At 43.5% G+C, this 23,005-nt stretch overlaps 1 protein-coding gene across 5 annotated transcripts in view; it reads left to right on the top strand.

Annotated features, from left to right (window-relative positions):
* Positions 1–5,975: 5,975 nt before the first annotated feature.
* Positions 5,976–23,005, top strand: part of P4HA2 (prolyl 4-hydroxylase subunit alpha 2) — a 30,527-nt gene continuing 13,497 nt past the window's right edge. For 4 of the 5 annotated variants that reach the window (XM_055812710.1, XM_055812712.1, XM_055812714.1 and 1 more), the window contains exons 1-7: positions 5,976–6,083; positions 7,139–7,242; positions 14,370–14,469; positions 16,218–16,314; positions 18,364–18,515; positions 20,011–20,148; positions 21,390–21,629. In XM_055812710.1, the coding sequence (XP_055668685.1) occupies positions 14,388–14,469; positions 16,218–16,314; positions 18,364–18,515; positions 20,011–20,148; positions 21,390–21,629 (709 nt within the window). In that variant the 5' untranslated portion in view covers positions 5,976–6,083; positions 7,139–7,242; positions 14,370–14,387. Of the gene's footprint in view, positions 6,084–6,137; positions 6,216–7,138; positions 7,243–14,369; positions 14,470–16,217; positions 16,315–18,363; positions 18,516–20,010; positions 20,149–21,389; positions 21,630–23,005 lie in introns of those variants that run through there. The other variant, XM_055812711.1, reaches the window with a different exon arrangement.

Below are 23,005 nucleotides of genomic sequence, written 5' to 3'. Positions count from 1 at the left end.
TGCAGGAGAAGCACCTGATGGGACAGAAATGGAGAAAGCTCTGGGAAGAAGACGGATCTTCTGGCCTGGAAGGCTGTGCATAAGCCACAAATAGTATGTGGATGTCCCATCCCTCGGAGTGCTCAAGGCCAGGCTGGATGGGGCTTGGAGCAACTTGGGCTAGTGGCAGGTGTCCCTGCTCATGGCAGGGGGGTCAGACTGGATGGTCTTTAAGGTCTTCTTCAACCCAGACTATTCTGTGGTTCTGTGATGATGATTCTGTGATACAAAACACAAATTCCATGGGGATGTTGTGTGTGAGAACAATGAGAAGCTGAAGGCCTAAGTGTTCTGCAGATGGAAGAAAGATACATTCCCTTTGCTTGCTCATTGCGGTAAGCCTGGAGGTCGTGGGTGAACATTGCTCTGTCAAGAGTGGAACTTACACCCATCATCAATCAAATTGAGGAAGGATGCTGTCAACCTCCCTAGGATTTTAATTTGAGAGCTGAACTTTCAGAATCTCAGCACAAAGCTAATGAGTCTTCTGTGTGACCATTTTTCATCAGCTGGGTTTCCCTTCCAAGGTAAAATATGTTGTGTGCGAAGAAGGGATGTGACAAGCCAGCACAGGCTGACACAGAATGAGTAAGGATATGGAGCTGATAGCGCTGGAGCTAGTCAGCAGTGAAACTGCAGGACCTGTTAGCAGCATTTGTCTGGGCTGCTCTCTTTAGTTAAAAGAAGAGATGTGGTGACCCTTTCCTCATTTGTGGAATCTCTTCTGGATAAATATATCTCAGTTCCATGTGGAAAACCCACACACATAGAAGGAGTTATGCCCAGAAGACGGTAGCCACCTCAAGCACAGTGACTGCAAATTATCCCCATCTGGAGAGAAATATTTCATACTGGTCTGACTTCAGCCTGGTTCAATGTGCTTTTTTAAGGTCTGGCTGTTCATCCACTAGTTAGTAGCCTAAATAAAATACAGGTTGAGATTTTTGTGGGTTTTTTTCATGGTTTTGTAATGTCTTTTACCCACATTTCTTAACTACATCTTTCCCCAAACCTAAAAGGGATAATGTGACCGGCTGGCCTTTCCTATTTCTGGATTTGATTTATGCTGGAGCCTGTGAAAGAATGACTCATAGAGCCTGCTTTACATTGACCACTCAGTCTCGTACAAAATATGTGTTAAAATCCAGGACATGCAGGGAGGAAGGTCTGCACAGCGCAGAGCAGGATGACCCTAGCCCCCTTCCACACTCCCTCTGGGACTTTCTCTATTCTGCATCAAAATAGGCTTCTCCTCCCACAAACCCTGATGTTAAATGTGTTGCAAGGCTAAACCCCTTGCAGGTTGCTAACTGAGCTTCGGCTGGGGTGGTCTGCCTGCGTTACTTCAAAGCTTTTGTTTCTTCCAGTTACCAGTGAAAATTACTGCTACGTGGTGAACATTGAGGTCAGACAGGCAATTCTCAGCAGCTGCGGGCTTGCCAGCCGCCCAGGTACATTCCACATCGCTTACACCCCAGGGTGCGGTGACATGGGGAGATGGGAATGTGTCCTTCTGCCAGAGCTGGGGCTGCTGCTGAACTCTGCTGCAGCTCTCAGCATCTTCCCCTGGGCTCCGACAACTTGCAGTATTTCTCCCTCAGTTCAAAGAGAGAACCCAGGGTGATTCATCATTCCTGCTAGCCAAGTTTACAAAACAGCTTACTCATTTGCTGAGGAGGGGGCCAGACTTTGATTAAAAAGCATAAAACATAGACATGATTTTAAAAATATTTCAGCTTGGGGAGTGCCTCCTATGCATGTAAACGATCAAGGCTGCAGTGCTTTCGCAGAGCTGCCCGCCTTTGGATTTTGGAGCAGAACATCAGAACATCATTTATAAAAGCTGCCTCACTCCCTGCAAGCCCTTCTAATGTTTAGCAAAGGCTGCGATTTGCATCCCTACATCCCCTGGTTCTTTTGGGCATCCCTGCACAATTTGGAAAATCTAATTAAAATATGGGTAGTGTCATTTTAAATAAGAAAAGAAGGGGAGACTATGTCTATTTCCCTCTCTGTAGTAAGACACCTCTAATTCTCTATGGGTGCACTCAGTTTTAAATAAGCTAGTCAGGCAATTACTGGCTATTTCTGTGGTTGCAGAAGTTTAAATGACCTTGTGAACGTGCAGCTGGGCACGGTTCAGAGCGCTGCCAGACCAGCCTCAACTGTACCATAATTACATTAAAGAAGAACACGAGCTGTCGGATTCCTCCCCGGGCTTGTCTTCCTGACGTGAATCCAGCTTTCATTTCCCAAACCTGGCACAGAGACAGCTGGAGCTACCACTCTGTATGACAGACCTTTTCCATCTCAAAGCTGTGTGTTTAACTCATGTTAACTCTCATCTAGATTATCTGCAGCAGAATTCAAGATGTAAATCCCATCCTTTCGTTTCTCTCGGTTGCACTTTGGTGTCCTCAAGGGGTGCAATGTTGTATAACACGGATTGCTGCCTGCAACCTCCCCAGTCTGCTCAGCTTGGCTGTGCACCAGCATTACGGTGGCTCAGGACCTCACAGGACCAAGCTCCCAAACCAGTGTAAGCATGAAGGGCCCTTTGCCCATTCCAGGAGGACCCTGGCACAGGTCTGACTGCTCAGGAAACATTCAGAGCAGGAATTTGTTTGCAACCAACGTCTCGAGTTCTGTCAGAGGAAAAAGCACACTGCACGGGGCAGCCCTGTGTAGAGACACCTGAGCTTGGCCTGAGCTGGCTGCTGGGCGAATTCACTTGCAACCCAGAGAGCAGATGGCAAGCGGAGAAGCAGCATGAGTATGAGGAGCAGTGGGCTGTGTGGGCTGTGGCACCGCACTGTGGATGTGCAGTGACCCAGCGTAGCTTTCCATTGCTGCTGTGCGTAGTGTATCATTCAAGGAGGAAATTGTATCCAAGTCTGTTCATTGTCAGGTGTGTACATCTGGCTTCTTAGCCTTTCTCCTGGGTTTGGCCAGTCTTGCATTTTAGTCACACTTTTTCCTGGTGATGGACCATGTTTCTCTCATACTCAGGGTTTTTGATCCAGGATATCTTCCTGACAGATGCTATGAATTTCGCTACCAGCAAATGATCCACAATGTTGCTGTCAGCTGGATACCAGACAGTGACTGAGTAACAGAAGCCCCTGCTTCTCCCTGGCAATGGAGCCTGCCCTCAGCTTGTAAGATCCATCTGCGCACACACTAAAGGAAGACTAATAATGACATGATACTTCAGCAGATGCCACTTCCATAGCATAGCATGATTTTTTAGCTGTGGTAGGTGTAAAGACACTGGTCAGATTTTTGGCTGAATCTTTAAACAGCACAGATCTGATGCTGGCATGCCTTGTTTTCTGGCTTCCATTCTTGCTCTTCTAGGATCTGGTGTGATTATTTTTCATTCACAAGAAACAAAGGAAGAGCAACAGACATACAGCTAAATTTAGAATTTATTAATGTACAAAGTCTTTTTAGACATGTACTTTTTAACTACAGTTTCAGGGAGAAACCTGAGCTACACTGATGTCAGAGAGTTCTGTATCCAGACATATGCCTGCCTCCTCCGTTCTGACTCAGTGCTTTGTTTTCTGGGAAATACTATACCACACTATGTAAGTCCTCTTAGATAGTTTTAATATTTCCTCTGCTGAGGTCTCAGACAAACACCTTGTAATGTGAGAGACAAGAGAGCATCCAAAAATACTTGTGTGTGCATTTGGCAGCCAAGATCTCTGCAAAAGGATTTTGACTCCACTTTTAAGGAGGTTAAGTGCTTGAAACTCTCACAGAATGCTTGATTCTCCTGGTTTTAAACCATATTCCCATGTCATAGCTCTCGAGGTGCCAGCTGGGGTTGTTGCTGAAGGAACATCAACTTGGATTGGTAGAATCAGATGTTGAAAAACTACCTCCAGCCATTTCCCCCTCATCTCCCTGTACTGTGGCTTAGTATCTCTTCCTTCTTCTGTTCTATCAGAAATCTCTCAACCTCATTCCAGAGGCAGAAGCAAAGGAGCTGTTTTTAACTTGAGACATGCTCCTGGTGTCAGCTAGGGCCACTCTGCAAGCCCAGCACTTCCACGTAAAAGAATTTCAAAGCCAAGAGAGCTAAAGCAAAATGGAACTTTATATGGCTAACACTTAATGTAGTATTTAGAAATACTACAATGCTCTTTGTGCTAAGACTATATCATATGGTCTATACATACAGTCAAAAGGACTGCACAGCTTGTTATTCACATGAGCAAAGACAGCAGATTCATATGTCCCTGTGTTCCTTCTTTTGGTGGGTTGACCTTGGCTTCAGGCTGGTGCCCACCAAAGCTGCTCTGTTGCTCCCCTCCTCAGCTCAACAGGGGAAAGACAAGATAACAAGAGGCTCATGGGGTGAGATGAGGACAGGGAGAGATCACTCACTGGTTACTGTCATGGGCAAAACAAACTCAACTTGGGGAAAATCAATTTATTACCAATCAAATCAGAGTAGGATAGCGAGAAGTAAACCCAAATCTTAAAAACACCTTCCCCCCACCCCTACCTTCTTCCCAGGCACAATTTCACTTCCAATTCCCCTGGCTGAGAGGCTCGGCCATAACGAGCAGCAGGTCCATCTGGGAGCCAGCTGGCACCAGCTCCATGGGACATGGGGGCAGCTTCTGGCAGCCCCTCACAGAAGCCACCCCTGTATCCCCCCCATGACCAAAACCTAGCCACGCAAACGCAATATGCATTTACACACACATTTTTTAGTCCCTTCCACTAAAACAGAGGAAAAAGCCATCTATTTCTCCATAAAAGCAAAAAGTCTAAACTAAAAATAGGTTAAAAAAGAAGCATCAGAACTAAGAAACCCAGCTCTGCACCACATCACTGTCCCTGCAGACATGCTGTTTTTACAGTCTCTAAAATGTACTAATACCTGCAGTGCCATCACAGACTTACAGATTGCTTCTTTCATTGACAGTAATGAATCTCTTCTAAATATATGATGGAAATTAATTTCACCCAAATAAATGTTAAGATACAAAGCATATGTATGTGTAACATTCGGAGCTCTGTTAGGATGTTCTGGTGACAGCACAGCCAGACCCTTTTATTATGGTTTATGATATCAGCAATTTTGGTTGTGTGTTTTGTTTTTTTTTTCTAAAAGCTTCAGTGAAATTACAACCTTATGTTAGATATTTTTTTCCGTTTTCCACTTTCTTTATGGATTCTGATACTGTGAGTCATCTCCCCAAACCTGGCTTTTTCAGTCAAATTTTGCTAGATATCCAGTCAGCGAACAGACTTGTGATGGTGGGGGGTGGATTTGGAAAGCCAGAGGTAGCTTGTTCTTGGTGTCTTGTATGGTCTGATTTGGTTTCTGACTCTCAATATTGAAAAGAAGTTATTTTTGGCCAAGGTAATGGTTATGATGTTGAGTGATGGTTGCTCTTAATTGGTGTGAACATCTGTTTGTATAGGGGAAAAACAGTACCTGAGACGTTCTGGAGCTGGCACAATGTCTCTGGCTTCGTTCCAGCTCTGCCCAGGGCTGCGGCCCACGAGCCACCGCGGGGCTCCAGGGCTGCCCCTTCCCCCACACGTACACCCCAGTCATGTTCCAGCACGGACATCATCTTCTCATGTCCCTTATAAACTCCATTTTCCTTCTCCTGAGGAGACCAGCAGCTGCCCAAGGGGCAGTGCAGCCGGTTCCAACCGCGACCCCACAGAAGAGGCTTTCAGAGCCAGGCAGGCGGGTTTTTAGAAAGCAAGCAGGCTTTACAGGTGCTTAATTTCTCAGTGACATCCGCTTTTAACCCGGGAACACCCCGCCTCCAGGCCGGGCCTGGCCCCACGGCCGCGCCCCAGGGGCCTGAGGTGACGGAGGGCGCCGCTGGGCGCCGCGGGGGGCGGCGAGGCGTGTGCGGCGCTACTGGCGGCATTACGGTAGGGGGGGCGGGGTTGGGGGCGGGGCTTCAAACGTGGCGGCGGCTCAATAGGAGCGGGGCCGGGCGCGGCGCGGCTGGAAGGGCCGGGGCGGTTCTAGAAGCGCGGCGAGCAGGGCTGCGGGCTGGCGGGTGAGCTGCGCTGCGCTCGGCGGGGCGTGGGCGGGATGGCGGTGCCCCGGGGTGTCTGGGCTGGCGGTGGCGCGGCCGCAGGTGAAGCAGCGCCCGCCCCCTGCAGCGCTGAGGGGCTGTAGCCCCCCGCGGGTGAGCCGCTGCCGCAGCCCGCTCGGGGCTCCCCCCCTCCCCCGGGCTGGCGGGAGGCCCCTCCTGAGGAGAGCGGGGGAAGCCGGGGCCGGGCTGGGGGTCGGGCCCCGTGGGGGCAGCGGGCTCGGGGCTGACTGGGAAGGAGGGCCCGGCTTTCAGGTGCCGCGGTTCTGTGCTCGCCCGGCCCCCCGGCGGGCGCTGCCCGTGCCCCTTGCCTGGGGGAAAAAGCCGAAAATAACATTAAAAAAAAATTACCGGGTTTCTCTCAACATGTTCGAAGTGTTATCGTTACCAAAACGTGGCAGGGCTGGTTCCCCTTTTCCTTGCCCTTTGGGGTTTGGGGTGACTGATGCCGCCGCTTGGGAAGGTCCCGGTGCCCGCCGCGTTGCTGGCTGTGTGCGCTGCCAGCTGCACGCTCGCAGGGCAGAGTGTAGGGTGCCTTGTGCTTCACAAAGGTGTTCAAAATCTGCTTGTTCTGCTCCTGTCTCATTCTGTTTTAACCTGAGATTTGTTTTCCCAAACATGCTTGTCCATGTGTGTGGCAGCGGGCGCAGCTGAGCTGGGGTGATGGCCCGGGGGCGCAGGCGGCCGCCGCGGCGGGTGCAGTGCAACCTTGGTGGAAAAGGGCTGTGCAAGAGAGCAGCCTGGTATCAAAGTTAGCTACCACAGCTCAGCTGGGGCACAGTAGAGCAAAACATGCTTTTGACCAGACAGGAATAAGTTTATTTCAAGCAGCAAAAAATGCCCTTGTAACCTGAAAGCAAGAAGGAAAGACGGTGTGTAAATAAAGACAATGTTTGGAGCTAACTCTGTGGTGTTTGGTTTTCCTAGCCTGGCATCACCCGTGTTCTGTAGCAGTACAGAAAGTAGGCTTCCCTAGGAGACATTCTTGCAACAAAACCTCTGGCCCCTTAATTTTATAGGTGCTCTGTGCGGGTGAAGCTGAGCAGAGAGGCCACCACAGCCATCTTTACCAGGGTAATACTTCAGCTTGCTGGCATTAAGGACCTAGGAAATAATCCCACAGGTACGTTGAAAACATATATAGCAACCAATAACTGTCACTCATATTTTACAGGCAGAACATTATTCCACAGCTGTAAACTGGCATTGCTGTGACACTAAGAGACAAGAATTTTGCTTCTTGCTTATGCCATAATTTCTTGAGTTTCTGTTTTTTTAGTGTAGCTAATCATGCTCTGGGAAGCAGTGCAAGGAAGTATGAGCCCAGAGTATGATTATGTATTTCAAAGACAGTAACAGCAGAGGGAGCACAATTTACCATTTAGTGTAAGAAGTTTTTTGCTCTAGGTTGAAGTCAGGAATCCAGTCTGTTTATAATTTCCATGCTGTGCATATTGGCAAACTTCCAAAGAAGCAAGCTGTAAACATAGATGTTTTTCCTATGAATAGTTCTGATTTTTCTGTATGGTTTTCAATATGTCTGAGAAATGAGAATGCAGTGTATTGTAGGGGGCAGGTTCTGGGGTGATCTCAGAATAGTCAACCCCTACACCTCCGCGATAATGTCTGATTGTAATTAAATTGCTGATATTCATTGAAAGAAACAGTTTGCTGACAGTAGACCTTTTCCTACAAAAAAACCCCCTTATTTCTGAACAGGAGGATATTTTCCCTAATACTATGAGCCTGTGGAAGGTTAAGTATCATGGTAATATTAAAATTACGGGATTTGCAAAGTAAAATGCAGTCTAAATTTTAATGTTGAAAAAATAAGCTCTAGTGGAAAAAGAGCATGCAGTTTTGCCATCTTCACTGACTGTGGGATTTGATCTAGGCTGTTTCATGTGGGGTGAGCTTGCAGATACTGCAGAGTAAGGTGCAGGCAGATTTGCTGCGCTGTAGACTAGCGTGAATTTTCTTGCCTGCTGGAGTGCAGAAGAAACATTCTTCGTTATGGCTTTCAAAAAAACCTAACTGTTGGGAGCTAATCAAGAAGATTAATTTCTAAGATTGTTATAATGAAGGATGGCACAAGTTGTCCCATATTAGAAGAAATTCATACAGTTTTGCATGGATGTGCTGTATCCTTGTTAATGTGTGCAGGTGGACAACTTTTCTTCCTTTTGGCTTGCCTTGAAAAGTACAAGGTAATTGTGCCGTATTGTTTGTTAGCCAATTACAGTTGTTTTCAGATGCACATTAAACCCTTTGGGAAGCAAGGTAGTGATGTTGGCATAAGCATGTTTGAGCAGTAAGTGCAACATGTACTGGAGAAGGAGCTGGGAAGCAGTTATTTGATGATGGAGGAAAGAGAACTCGCTTCTGAGGAGGCACCTAATATTGAAAGGGAGCACTGCCTCTCATGTCTCCCTGGGCATGGCAGAGAGCTAGCTATTTGTAGCAAGGTAACTAGCTGCATGCTGCACCGGTGGTGGTGTGAATCCTGACATGAGGTTTGAGATATGATGGGGCAGTCTGAGTGGGGCACTGACAGGCGTTTATATCCAAAATTCTGTGGGTCAGAGGAGTAGCTGAATGCTGGATCATCTGAATTGATGTGGATAATGAATTTTGGCTCTGAATTACTTGTTTTGAAGTCTTCAGCTAGTGGTTGCTTTCTTAGGATAAAATTAATGTTTCCTTAGTATTTAATATTTTTTTAAAATAGTTTTATAGCTGCCACAATGTGCCAGGCATCTCCTGACTAATGTATCAGGCTAATCTGCAAGAATTGAAAAACTGCTACAACCTGGATGGTTTTTTATGACTGCTTTTCTTAGAGAAGCTTGTCCTTGGCAACATCCTGAAGATCTGTTTACAATTAAGCCCATCTTTTGGCTCTAAAAAAGTATGTAAGCAATCTTGCAGGTTTTCTTGTATTATTTTCCACTTAAATATAATTAGCCTTATCTACAGCCATCAATAGTGATAGATTGTTGCCTGCTTTTGAAACTCCATTGTTTGTGGAGGGGAAAGGGAATGAAGCCAGTTGCACTGTTACTACTTCATGCTGTGTCTGCAAGCAGTAAGATGGGGTAGAAAGCTGTGGCATTTAGAGAAGTCTCAAATGGAGTTGTCTCATCTGAGAGTTCAACCTCAAATTGCTGTTTGAGGATGGGCCATTCTTCAGAGCCTGGCATGTGGGCCTCCGCTGTATGTGCACCAAGAACCAATCTGTGGCCTGATGTGACTTTGAAGTAGTGATTTGCTTGTTAGATCTTGCCATGATACTTTAAATTTAGATACATGTGGAAACAGCATTTTAGCAGTGATTTTCCAGGTGTTTTTAATAGCATAGGCGAGACCAGAAGAGGAAATGGGCTGTAACCCTTACTTGTGTCATCAGCTTGTAGGCTGTTGCATCCTGGTGGTTCACAAAAATGGTATGTTAGCTTTTGACAGTATCTAGTTATACTACTTTGCATAGCAAACCTTCTTCCCCTGTAGCAAAGTGTGGGTCTGTAAGAATGGAATCTAACTAGGGAGTGGTAGTGTACCTCAGTTGCTTGGAGGAAACAGTTGCTGTATGCTCTGGGGAAAAAAAAAGAAAAAACCCCAAACACCCAGAAACCCCACTCAAAACCTGGAAGAAATAGAAAACTAGATCTGTTAGGAGTAATTAAAATTTGTCATGAAGGAAACATCACAGAGAATGTCTGATGACCTAAGATACTGACAGAGCAGTGATTCCTGCTGTGAACTGTGCTCAGTATTAGTAACATTTTGATGTGGTGAGCTGGCAGTTTGCAGACCAGCAATGGTACGCAGGTTTTTGACTGTAATTTCATAAGGCTTAATGAAGTGTTGCACACTTAGTGTTCTTTTTTCACTTCTGATCTATCAATTATACAAGTTTTAATTGTTATCCAACTGTATTACTATCTTGGAGTGGCTGTGAGGTAATGTCACCTGAGTTCTGTGGGTTGGAGGCTTGAATACAGACTTGGGAAGAAATGCATTCACAGGGGCTGAAATTAACCCTCTGAAGCTCCCCCCAGTCTTTGGAAAGGAAGGTGACTTTGCTGGTAGCAGTTTGGAGCAGCTAAATCACACCCCAGCTCCGTACCTCCCCTGGAGAAGCCCCATAGCAAAGGGAGTGCTGTCATGTCTAAGTAGCGGAGGGAAGGAATACTGCAGGGTTTTTTCTGGAGTTAATGTGATCCAAATGAGAGTTCACAATACAGCAAGTCACACTGGCTAGATTTGCCACAATAAGCAACAATAAGGGGTATGACTTTTCTTCTTTAGACTGCATAGGCTGGTCATGTTCCACTTAGTTTAATTCTCCTCCATGAGAAGTCTGTGCAAATCTGGAGCCTGGATGAAGGCCTTGTTTTTGTCAGTCCATTTTTAGTTAGGCTATCAGGCAATTGGAGGGTTTCTTCTGACTTGTTTTTTTTCTTCTGAGGACACCCTTATCTGGGAATTGGAACTGACGGGAGTGAACAATCAGCCATGAGACAGCACAACTTGCATCTTCGGTTACCTATCCTGTATGCTGCTACTATTACATTATTTTAAAAGGCGGCAGAATGCAAATCAACTTCCCTTGTACACAGTGGTACCAACTGTGAATGGTACTTGCTGAGTCTTTTTTTGTGGGGTGAAGATGGAGAGAAAAGTTCATGTTTTTAGGGTCTCTAACTTTGGCTTATGTGGGTAGGTGTGCTGCCTGCTGTCTGAAGGAGGGCTCTGTTAGGGTCATGCTCTTGTTCTGTGGCATACAAAGGAGACTGCATCCTATCAGTTTGATCAAAAGTGGGAGCCCTAAAGTGACTGGATGAGTAATAGCTTCTTGTTTCTTCTGACCTGAAAAAAGTTATCCCTTTGGCTCATGTGGGAGCTGGCTTGAATCCCCTGTGACTGGATATGAAATTTGGGGTGGATGAGAAACTGATAACGTTGGCAGATGTGCAAGAAACTTTTGTAGGTCAGGTCCATGTTTTTATCTTCTTGATTAAGATTTTTTAGAAAGCTTATTTAATAAAGAATTCTGTCTAACTTGTGGAGAAAAAATTCCATCCTGGTCTATTTTGTCTAGAAAAACCTTTTTCCCCTCTGCCAGTGCTCTCTGAAGTCTGACAGCACTCTTTCCAGTGGGAGCAATGATTCATTGAGGTCTCACACTCTAAAGAAGTGTCTGTACAATATCCCTTTGGTTAGTTTTTAGCTTTGCTGGCTGGCACATTCAAGGGAAGGAAAGGAGCGAAACGTTAAGTATCTGTTACTGTATGCAGAGAAGTTTAGTTCTATCAGTGTTACTGGGACAGTTTCTCATTAGTGAGAGCTGTCTTGCAGGTAAGGCAGTGGTGTACGTGCTCATCTCAAAGGTACGTGTGGCCTTAGGAGCCCCATGCTGATGGCACTTGCCGTAGCCTGACAAGCCAGGGCACTGTGCTGCTTGTCCTGGGCCCTCTTAAAGCCCAGCTCAGCGCAGCCTGAACTGCTGGCTTCAGCTCCTGTGTGGGGAGGTTCTTGCAGCCCAAGGCTGAATGGAGCCCAGCTGCTCTGCTCAAGTGCTTGCAATCTGGTGCAGAGGAATGTTGCTGTTACCATGTAAGTATCCCTTTAATAAAAGGAGACCCTAAATTCACCTGTCCAGCATGATGTCTTAGTCATTTGAAGATGCTGTTGAAAAGAAGCCAGGAAAGTAGGTTGTTTGTGCTATGCAGACTTCCTATCTGGCATTTCTATGCAACTAAGTTCTTTCATTCTCTGAATAAAACACAGTGGCTTTATAAACATTTGTCTCAGTTATTGAGGTAGGAGGTGCTAATGTCCCTTCTGCCTCTTACCCTCATTGTTAGCAGATGGTTTAGCTGTGGTGGGGTGGGCATGCATACGTGTGTGTATGCACACATGCTTGTGCTGTCCAAGAATGTGGTTATAACATTATGTTCAGCCTCCTGTAGTTAGTTATTTGTGCTGGTTTTCCAAGTAACAGCTGTGAAAAGAATGTGTACAAACAATTTGAAAACCCTGCAGCCAGGTGTCCTTGTTCAAGCAAGAACTGAGTTCTGTGTTTACTGAGGTTTCTGTTTATTGACTCAAGTAAATCTGAGTAGGACGGAAAAGCTGTTAAAGATCTGCTATAAAGACAAGCTGCTAGCTGTAGTAAGTGTTCTTCTTGGCAGATGTCCTCATCCATGAGAACATGGTGGGGAGGTGTAGAGCAGAGAATGTAGAGTTCTGTTTTAAGAGGAAAATTCCCTTGTAATTGTTTTGCCAGGTTTTGTGTAGTGTGTCCAAAAAAACACTCTGCGAAACAATGACAGGCTATGCAGATGGGACAGTTGTGGCTTAATATATCCAAATTAATGTACTTCCCAAGTGCTTTTGACTTGCTGTGCTTTCTGCTACATCACTTATTGTGGCTTTCAGTATTGGCAGACCTCTGCATGGTACTATTCATTCAGCTTTGCTCAATTCTCAGATTACCCGTGTACTAGTTCTGAACTAACTTAAACAAGCAGTTTGGGAATATGTGGTTTGCAGGGGGGGTGAGAAACAGAAGAGAGAAAGGAGAAGACTTATTATAATGCCATGAGACATTTTCCTGCTTACTCATGCTTGCAAACTGTTGTGGTAAATGTTCATGATTCCTCATGCAGTCTTTTAAAGCAATCAAAAGAATAACTTAAAAATAATCATCTTGCCATGTGATAATAAATAGCAGAGAACAGAGTAATTACTAATGTCTTAGTGATGATAGTGATCACTGATGGTGTGTTTGGTGTTTACATCCTTGGCACTGGTGAGCTCAGCTGAGGGTGAGGGCTGCTATCATGCTGTGGGCTTGAAAACCCAGAAGGAAAGAGTGATAACCACCTTTCACTTCTGTCTCATGATGTGCAGGCAGATAGATATATAGAGCCCCAAGGGAACAAGGAGCTAGAGTTGTTCAAGAATTATCTTATTTTAATACCTTCCTACTTGCTGCATTGCTTGAAATTTTGGGATATTCTGTGTTTTTTCCCTTTTGTTCTCTGCTCTGTCCTCCTTTCTCATCAGATTTAAGTGATGCTATTTTGCCCCAAATAGCTGCAGGTTGTTTACTGTATTTGGAGTCAGAGCAGGTTGCAAGCGGTCTTTTCCAGCCACCAGTTTACCCAGTTATGTTGGGTAGGAGAAAAGAATTGCTTGTTGAATTAAGGTGAACAGTTGTCATCATCCTTCTGCCACTGCGTGCATGGGTGTTCTGACAGCTCAGTGTTTGCTGAGAGCGGTGCTTGTATGTGGGGGCTGACTGTGGTGGCTGTTCCTGATCAGTGAACAGGCGGTTCTGGTGAGCTGTGGGCTGATCCAAGTGCAGCGCAGGCTCCTCATAAATTCTGCATAGGAGGCAGTCCTGGCCATCAGATCTACCAGGGGAATTATAGCTCCCAGGAGTCTGTTCTGTACAAACCTTGCATCCCTTACTTCACTTGGCTACTACCTTGTCTGCCTGTCTGCTCAGTCTTTCCCTTCCATGTCCTGTGTGGGTTGTGCTCTTAGAAATACAACAGCTTGCTTTCAGCCTCCATCTCAAGGGGCTAGGTTTCTAAGCTGGCACAGCCTTTGAAATACAGAAGTCATAAGGGTTGTGCCCAGAGGCCCATGTGCTGGAAAGATGCATCTTGAATAAGCAGAGCTGGAAATTTCAACTTCTCCAACCATTGCTGCCACTTCCACACTACAAAATGCTATATTTCTCTATTTGGCTGTCTCACTGTTTGTATTTCTAGACAGTTTATGTAACTGAGCTTCACAGTATGCTAGAAGTCTGACCATTTAATTTAGACTTTTGTTATTATTGGAATACAATACAAATTTTCATACTCTCCTATTTTCCAGCTATAATCATGCATGACGTGGAAGGCACTGAGCTGCCCTTGCAGAAGATTTTGTTCTCAATGTCTCAAGGGACAATATACTGCTTCTGTCATGTAAGCCTTCTATGGACTGCAGTGTCTTCAATGTAAATCCCAAAGAGTATACCAGAGAGCATTTGGTTACACATTGAGATTGTGTTAAGTAACAGCTTCTGTGGTCAAAGAAGACTTTTTCAAGCTTTACTGATTAGAATTCAGTCTTTCAAGGACCTAAATAATTTTCATGAGGGTGAAATGACTGAAGAGGAAGAATAATGCCTTGGATTTTTTTCTCACAAATATTAATCCTTTTTAGCCCTCCTTTTCCTTTTTGCTACAGGTTTGAGCAATCTGGAAGATGAAGCCCTGGCTACAGTTGGTGTTCTTTACCTGCATTTTCCTGGTCTGGCACACAGAAGCAGAGTTCTTCACCTCCATAGGTATGGAAGGAACCAATGCACAATGTTGTGATGAAGTTAATGTGATTGCAAAAACTGAAGTTTAAAGTTGCAGCACATGGCTTTCTTCATATGGCCCTATCAAACACTGTCCATGTTAGGAAAAGCTACTCTGCTGCATCCTTGATGCTATTCTGAATTGCAAATCTTGCATCAGTGCAATTTGTTTGCACGTGGGTAACTTAGCACATTGTGAGCAACATGATACAAGCTTCTCCAGGGGTGCTGTCAGTTAAGTTAGACAGTGCCTGTGTTAAGAAATGTGCACCTGTTGTCAACTTGAACACAGTACAGACCTTATGGTAAAAAGTACAGTTCTGAATTTGATTTATGAAAATAATTGAAGTGATAAATATGTGGAATATTTTCTTTCACAGAACCTGAGATCTCCTGTCTTCTCAAAAAGCTAGAGTGAGGGGTCAGAAGGAAAAAATATCCCCCTTGTGTGTGTCTTGGAAGACTTGAATAAATACCAAAGAATTTACATTGTTATAAATTCTGAAAAGAAATTTATTTTTATGACAACTTAGTTCTTGTGTGCTAATGGCTGTGATGCAACCATGTATGACTGGTAGAGTGAAATAAAATAAACACCAACAGAGGTTTCTGCTGTGACTTGGTCTAATATTTTCCTGTGGAATACTGTGGGGAGTTCCCACCCCCCACCCCACCCCACCCCCCCGCCCCAAGGATATTAGAGATTAACTAAACTGGCTGTTCTCTAACATACGCTTTGAGCTTGGTGGAGCTGTGTTTCTGAATGGTAAAACTCAAAGCTGCTAGTGGTTTCTTTTGCATCACTGTGTGGAACCACTCAGCCAGAGCAAGGCAATGGTGTTTCACTACCGAGCTCCAGCACATGCGCCTGTGCTCTGGAGTTGGCTAAACAGTATTTAACTACGTGTATTATTTGGTTTTCTTTTTCCTAAGTAGCTTTTTGTACAAAGTTACTGTGAGGGGTCACCTTTTCCTTACACTTAGCTGTTTCTGAACCTTTCCTAATGCTGAAAATAGCACAGCATGCTGACTTCCATCTGCTTAATCATGCCTTGTTAATAATTACTGTGGAATGCTGAAACTAATGCTGTGGCTGCATTTATAAATCTCATCCGGTCTTTCAGTGTTTGGTCTTTGAAAAGCAAAATTTGTCATAGCAATTAGGATTGACATGCTAGTAATTTCCACTAATGCTAATCAGGAGAGAGTTTGTGTGGCAGTCTAGAAACTTTAGTCTGAAATTCCTTTGTACTTCATGTTAGGCTGTGTTTCCACAGTTACCCATATTGAAAAGCTGTAACTTTAAGTGATGCCAATGGTTACACTAACAATTTATTAGTGTGACCTAATCTGTATCCATATGTAGAACAGATGCTTTGGCAACTATTTGGATCTTTTGTTGCTTTGACTCAATAGCTGTATTAATGCTAAACCTTTCTTTTGACTAGCTTGCATACAGTTATAATACTAAAGGTTATTTGGAGGCAGTTGCAGCAAAGGTATGTAAGCCACTGAAACTGGGATTTTAAAAGCCTCTTGAAGCATTTAAATGCCAGACCTGTATGTATAAATAGTTGTTGTGGTTTACAGGCATTGAAGTGCACACCCTCAATTTGTCTGTTCTTTGTGGTGGTTTTAATAGCCCTAGAGCATTTAAGGTCTGTCTTCTGTGCTGTTGGAAACTGTTACTTTTTTAGGTCTGATTAACATTTGCTCATACTCTTGTTTTTTAGGTCAAATGACAGACCTGATTTATGCAGAGAAAGACTTGGTACAGTCTTTAAAGGAATATATCAGAGCAGAAGAGACCAAGCTCTCTCAGATTAAAAGGTGGGGAAGAGGTTTGCATAATGAAGGGTGACAAAATGGCTCATCTGTGTTTGATTACACCACAGCTTTCTGTCATTACTTCTTGCTGCTGGATCTTGTTAGTATTTCCTCAGAATCAGTGATACCATAGGTACTCACTTGGTTGTAATTTATTCCCATAAACCTGTAGAGAAGGGGCCCTGCTTCAGATATCATTTAGACTTCGTCTGCTTGTTTAGAAACTGTCTGCTGGGCTCTTCCCACTTTTCCCTTTCCTTGTACCATTACAGTGCTCCTGTGGAGAAGACTACTTATGTCAGAGGAGCCTTGCCCACTTGTGAGTTAAATGCCTCTGGGTGCCAGCGCTCTGCGCTGCCTGTTGTTTCACAGCACTGGCACTGCTTACGGTGAAGTGTGGCAGTTGCATTTAGTGGAGCATGCACTGAATCCCCAGCTTCCTTCCTGTATTGGCTTTCCCTTCAGGGACAGCTTTCCTGCCTTGTTCCCATCAGTTGCTGACCTGGCTACGGCACATCTGAGACATTATCCTGATTGCTTAGATCACTTGAAAGGCTCTTGCTGACAATCAGTGTTCTCTGTGTCCCTTGGGAAGACTGTTCATGTTTTCTTGAGCTGAAAGTAGTATCTAATAGGGTGTGACACTAGTCTAAATGAGGTCCAGGTTCTGTAGAGCTGAGTGTCTTTAAATGGAGCCATGTTTCAAAAAAAATTCTAAACTCCAGGCTATATGTAGTGGTTTGATCTTCCTTTGGGGCTATAGGGTGGGGATGGGGCTATGGAGCAGTGAAATGATAGGAATGCCTTGGCACTTGTATATACACAGATGTTAATTTCTTGAAAATCTGCCTTTTCGAGCAAAACATTGATGTGTGTGAGTGCTTTTTTAATGTGTTAAGTGTTCAGATGATTTGTATTTTGCTGTATTTGTAAGCAAGAGTATTCTATCACTGCGTCAGTATTTGAGTCCTTGTATCCTGCTAGTGTATGAAGCATATCCTTGGTAACAGAGGTGCTAAATTCTATCATTTGAATATAGTAATGCTTTTCAGCATTGTGTGTTACTTCCAAAATTCAAAATCATTGTGTTGTGAGTAAAGAGGCTAGAACTTGACTGTATTATTTGCAAAATAAATATTAGGAGCAGTGAAAGTCTAAAAAGGGAGTGCAGGTAAGACTGGTCTTAAGTATGTTAGATGATCTGATATCCCTACAAAGGATCTCTGGAATCTTTTGTTTTCTGTTGCAGCATCACAGTACAAAGAAGCCAGGTAGTCTGACAATATTTTATCTGTGCTTATGTGAAGTTGTTTGTAACCATAGTTCATTCATGGCTTACTGAATTTGAGAATACATGCTCAAAGGGGACTTATGTTCAGTTATTAGCTTCTCAGCAGTGTTTTCTTCCTGTTGAGTATCAGAGGAACACATAGCTTGGCCAGGTGTTTGTGTTGAGGGATAATATGAAGGGCAACAGAAGAAATTCTCACTGTAGCATCAGCAATGTAGTTGGCAGTTCAAATGTACTGTGACCAGAGGATGAAGTTTCCCACTAACTACTGCTTCAAAGCTGACCAACAGTGTAATCTGGGTGGCTGACAGCACTGCCACTGTACTTTCTGAGGGTTTCCAGTCTGAAAACCAAAGTTTAGGATTTAGTTTCTGTAAAGCTAAAAAGCTCTTGGAGTTTTATTTATGTTTTTACTAAGAGATAGATAAATGACAGTCATGGTGATTGTGTGCTCTATGTCATTGTTTTCTGAAGTGTATTGTGCTGAAAATTAATGGCTAGACTCATTGCAAGTGACATGCATGCATACAGTAGTAAGGCTTGAAGTAGTAAGCAGGGAAACAAATCCCTTTTAAAAGAAAGACTTGTAATTTACAAATCAGTTGTACTTCACTCTATCTTTGAAGTTGAAAGCTTGAGAGGTAGTGATGATGGTGAAAGCAGCAATAAATTGATTGTAGCTGTGTAATTGGAATGACTTAAGAAGGAATATGTGTGTTTGTAAATTGTTCTCAGACTGAGGTATACACTTCCCATTCCAGCTGGGCTGAAAAAATGGATATACTGACTAGCAAATCGACCTCTGATCCAGAAGGGTATCTGGCACATCCTGTAAATGCATATAAGCTGGTGAAGCGTTTAAATACAGACTGGCTGGAATTGGAAAACCTAGTTCTTCAGGATACAACAAATGGTAAGTGGGGAAGATATCAGGAGGTAGCCTTATGACACAGTTGCTGCTTATATTCTGAAAAGCTGTGAACTCGGCTGTGGTTTAAATATTGTTGCTAAGCTTGTTTGAAACTTAAAGTAATGACTGGCCTCTTGTTTACACATTACCTGAGTGAGTGAAACTTGCCACTGAAACACATTTCAGTCAGGACTCAAGCTGGTACTTGTTTTGTTAAGGGAAAAAGGGGAGAATAGGATATGCTAAAGTTGTTGGCTATGTTGACAACTATTGTTTTATGCCTAGTCTTGAGCTTTATGTTCCTTTATATGTAAAACTCACTTATCTGCTTTCCCAGTCTGTTGCTTATTTTCGTGATCATTGTTTTTTTGACCATGTTGATCAGTGTGTAAGACTTAAGAATCAAAATGAGACCCATGCTGCATCGTTGAAGGCATTCATATCAGCCCCAGCATTGGAGTTGCCAGATGTTGTAGTTGGTCTGTTGATAACAGGATAATACACAATTGCTATCGGTAAACCTAGCCTTCTGAATCAAATGTTTCCAGTACTAATCTTTGGTTTTGCATCATTGTCAAAGTGTCTGCCTGAATTTGCTTCCACAGTTTTGTTTTTTTAAATGGAGGTTTATTTTTACTGGATTCCTGAAAGTAAGGGAGAAGAGACTGTTTTCGGGCAGAACACATGTTTTCCCTTTGTACTCTGCATATGCTAAAGTTTAGGTACTTGGAAGTTTTATCCAGCTAAGATTTTTATTGCCTTTTGGAATAGTCATCCTAGATGGAAATAAAATACTCAATTCTATTGAGTATTTTTGTCATTAATTCTTTTTCTAAAGGCTTCCTTTTCTAGTTCTGCTTGCTGTGTGACTGGAAATGCCTGGGTGGTTTTCCTTCAGTTAATCGCCCTGCTTCTACCCAACCAACCTGCTGTGTAACCTTGATATGTTTATGTAGTTCACTTATTTTATTTCTAAATGTCATCTGGTTTTACTTGTCAAGTTTAAAAGCCTCTTAGTGAGTAAGGCTGTAGCCCTATTTAGGGGATCCTGGATCAGAGTCTGTGTCCCTTGGGCTGAGATCCTGAAAGCTCTCGTGGCTTTACAGGTTGGAGTACAGAATCTGAAATTGTCCAGTATGAGGATCTGCAGTTGTCTCTCGATAGTTCCAGAGAACTGATGAAAGCTCTTAAGCTTTCATGCTAGAAAGAGATTACGGGAAAATGAAGATCATAGATTCACATTGTACTTTGGTAATTGTGTAGCACAAGAAAGCTAAGAGTTTTGGTTATTTATCCTTTATCTTTTGCTTGTGAGCTGTATTTCTTAATGGGACAGAAAGCATTGTGTTTATAACTTGGGAGCCTAATAAGACACTTAAAACCTGGATTATTTGAATCTCAATTCCCAAAACACAGCAGGTGTTTCCTTTTCTGTGGTAATCTGGTACTGATATTTATCTAAACTCTGGAAGTAACATCTTTCCCTTTTACTGCAAAGGATTTATTACAAATCTGACAATTCAGCGTCAGTTTTTTCCAACTGAAGAAGATGAGACTGGAGCTGCAAAGGCTCTGATGCGCCTGCAGGACACATACAAACTGGATCCTGAAACCCTCTCTCGAGGAAACTTACCAGGTAAGTGCACAAAGGTCTCCTGCTTTAAAAGGAACTGGTAACATCCTCAAGCTCTCTGCAGAAGGTGTTTCTCTCCAGAAGTCTCTTTTTCCGTAGCGAGGAAGAACCGTGATGCTGAGTGTCTGTGTGGCTTCAATTCTTGAGGACATTATCTATGTCAGTGCTTTGAGAACCTACCCAAGCCAGAGCTATGGTCCGCAGTAGCGTGCAGCTCAAGTAGTGTGTTTTTTAAAAATTAGTATTACTTAAAAGAAAATGCTGGCTTTTATGATTGGTATACCAAAACAACAAAGGATGACATACTTTCTTGTGCTAGTTGCTGTGTAAGCAGATAACCATGGATACTTCCTGCCCCAAATAACTTATGAACCAAGGGAGGGAGCTGCTCCATAATTCATTGCTCTGGCTCTTACAAAGCTTGGCTCTGTTCTTGTTCGTTGTGGTCTTCCAGTGAGGCTGTGGTTGAATAACTTTGCTTCTGCTCTTTATCTGTGAAATGAGGATTAATAGTGTTTGCCACAGAGATGTTTTGGAAAGTGCATAGTATATTGGGATGCTTCAGTGTTTTGGCAGCTGAGTCCTGATAAATGTTTGTTGCTGCTTATGAGAGGCTTACTGAGACAGGTTATGGTTGGTAGCAACACCTTGTTTACAAGCTGAATAGGCTTTGCTGAAGTGTAGGTAGAGCAGCTGACTGTATAGTTTTAGTTATATTTAGGTTATTAACAATGAACTTAGTCTTACCCGTGTATCTGCTGAGCTGGAGCAACCAGAAATCAGTGCAGTTAGTCAAATGGATACACAGTTTGTATTAATAGCCATCAGCTTTCTTACGCACAAATACCCATCTCCAGTAACGAGCAGACAAGCTAGCCCTGCATTTGGTCAGGCTTCTCTGATCATCTACCGGTGTTAATTTGTAGGTTCAGTAAAATCTGTTAAGCTGCTAGTCTGCTCAGCTTTTGTCTAAACAGAACACTCAATAGCTTAATGCTGTAATTTCTATGTTAAATGTCTCAATTTCCAAAGGAATTAATGCACAGAATTAGGATAGAATTTAATCTTTAACTCTGAGGGTGATCAGTTCAGTACAGAACCTAAAATATTGTGAAAGTATTGACTTTTAGAAGCCTTTTTGGATGATGAAAATGTGTATTTACAGATGTTCCTCAATGCGCCCATGTATTTGAAGGCAAAGATGCTTCTGTGTGGATTGCTTAAAGCTATCCTTTTGGTTTTAGGAACAAAATATAGATCAACTTTGACAGTTGGTGACTGCTTTGGTATGGGGAAGACTGCTTACAATGATGGAGACTACTATCACACAGTGCTCTGGATGGAACAAGCCTTAAAACAACATGATGAGGGGGAGGATACAACAGTCAGCAAAGTGGAGATCCTAGATTATCTCAGCTATGCTGTTTTCCAGTTTGGGGATTTACACAGAGCCATGGAGTTTACCAGGCGCCTGATATCCCTTGGTAAGAACAAAAGACACCCTATCCTAGCACTCGGGAGTATTGCCAGCAACAGAGCCAAGAGCAGTCATGGCCCATACATATTGGTGAGCTGACTGGAAGGATATCATGCCAGGTGACTTAAAATAAACATAGGTCCTGGAAAAGACAACTATTCTACATATGCATGAAATAACTTTAGCAAGCTGACTTATAGTCCATGCAGTTATTACCCAAAGACCAAATGTGTGTCTGACTGCAGTACCTGTGAGCTTTGCTTCAGTGCACTGACACACTGTGTTTGGTAGCGGTTAAGTCTTGAGTTTCTCGACTGGAGATAAAGACTACCACAGACTTGGGCAGTGTGCTGTAACTTCTGTAAAGTCCTACTGACTTCATATACTCCTCTTCGTTCCTCAGTGCAGGTATTTTTTGATGCCGAAAGACTACCTTACCTGAGATCTTAAAGTATTTATTTTTGAATATTTAGAACAGGTTGAGTTTTTTAAAACCTCCTTTTCTCTCAGGTCTGTTTCTAGCTTTTTCTTGGGTAAGCAAATAAACATTGCTTTCTATCCAACTTTGCCTACTTCCTGCATAGAGTTAACATCTGCTGTGTTATGTATTTGTGTTTTTTCCTTAACCAGCTGTGGTTCTTAGTTTAGATGTTAGTTGCATCCTGAGTGTGGTTGAAACCTTTCTTTTGAAAAATATGTATCGGTCTAATTTCTGCAGGCATTGGATTTCATAAATCAGAATCTAGAAGAAAAAGAATATGTATTGAATCTAGCTCCTTCTGCAATAGGGTTTAGCACTGACAGCAGAATCCAAATCCTTATCTGCACCAAACAATGGAACAGACTTGGCAGTCCCCTCTGGGAGCAGCAGCTTTCTCTGCTCTGGGCTCAACTTCCTCGTCTGGCTACTATTAGCCTAAGCTGTACTAAGTGGTTACTTCAGTGGCCTTCTGGGTTAGTTGTGTAAGATAAACACAGTTAAGTTTGGGAGGGCCAGAAGGGAAAGAAAGTTTTCTAGGTGCTGGTGTCCAGAAACATTGGTGATGGGAAATTGTTCCTTCTTAGTTATGCTGGGTGAAGACCTATTGATGATGATTATTGATTCAACTAACATGATTAATACATCACTAATAAGTTCAATGATGGTAGTGATCCAGGATACCTCCCATATAAGCCTGTTACAGACATCTAGAGATGGATGCTGTGGGTGGGCTGCTAAAGTGGTAATGCATACCTGTGAGCTTCCCAACTGTGAGGAAGTCTTTGGGACTGAAGTTTGTGGCTGGGACTCCCTTGCAGTCCTTGGCTAAAGCATGCTTGCACAGTGTGAATGAGGAGCATGGTGGAAGGGAGGGGTGCAACAAGTAGACTAGCTTGATCTCT

Source organism: Falco peregrinus, chromosome 8, assembly GCF_023634155.1.
Source record: "Falco peregrinus isolate bFalPer1 chromosome 8, bFalPer1.pri, whole genome shotgun sequence".
NCBI lineage: Eukaryota > Metazoa > Chordata > Aves > Falconiformes > Falconidae > Falco > Falco peregrinus.
The sequence above is the reverse complement of the archived record's forward strand: the minus strand, read 5'-3'. Positions and strand labels throughout refer to the sequence as shown.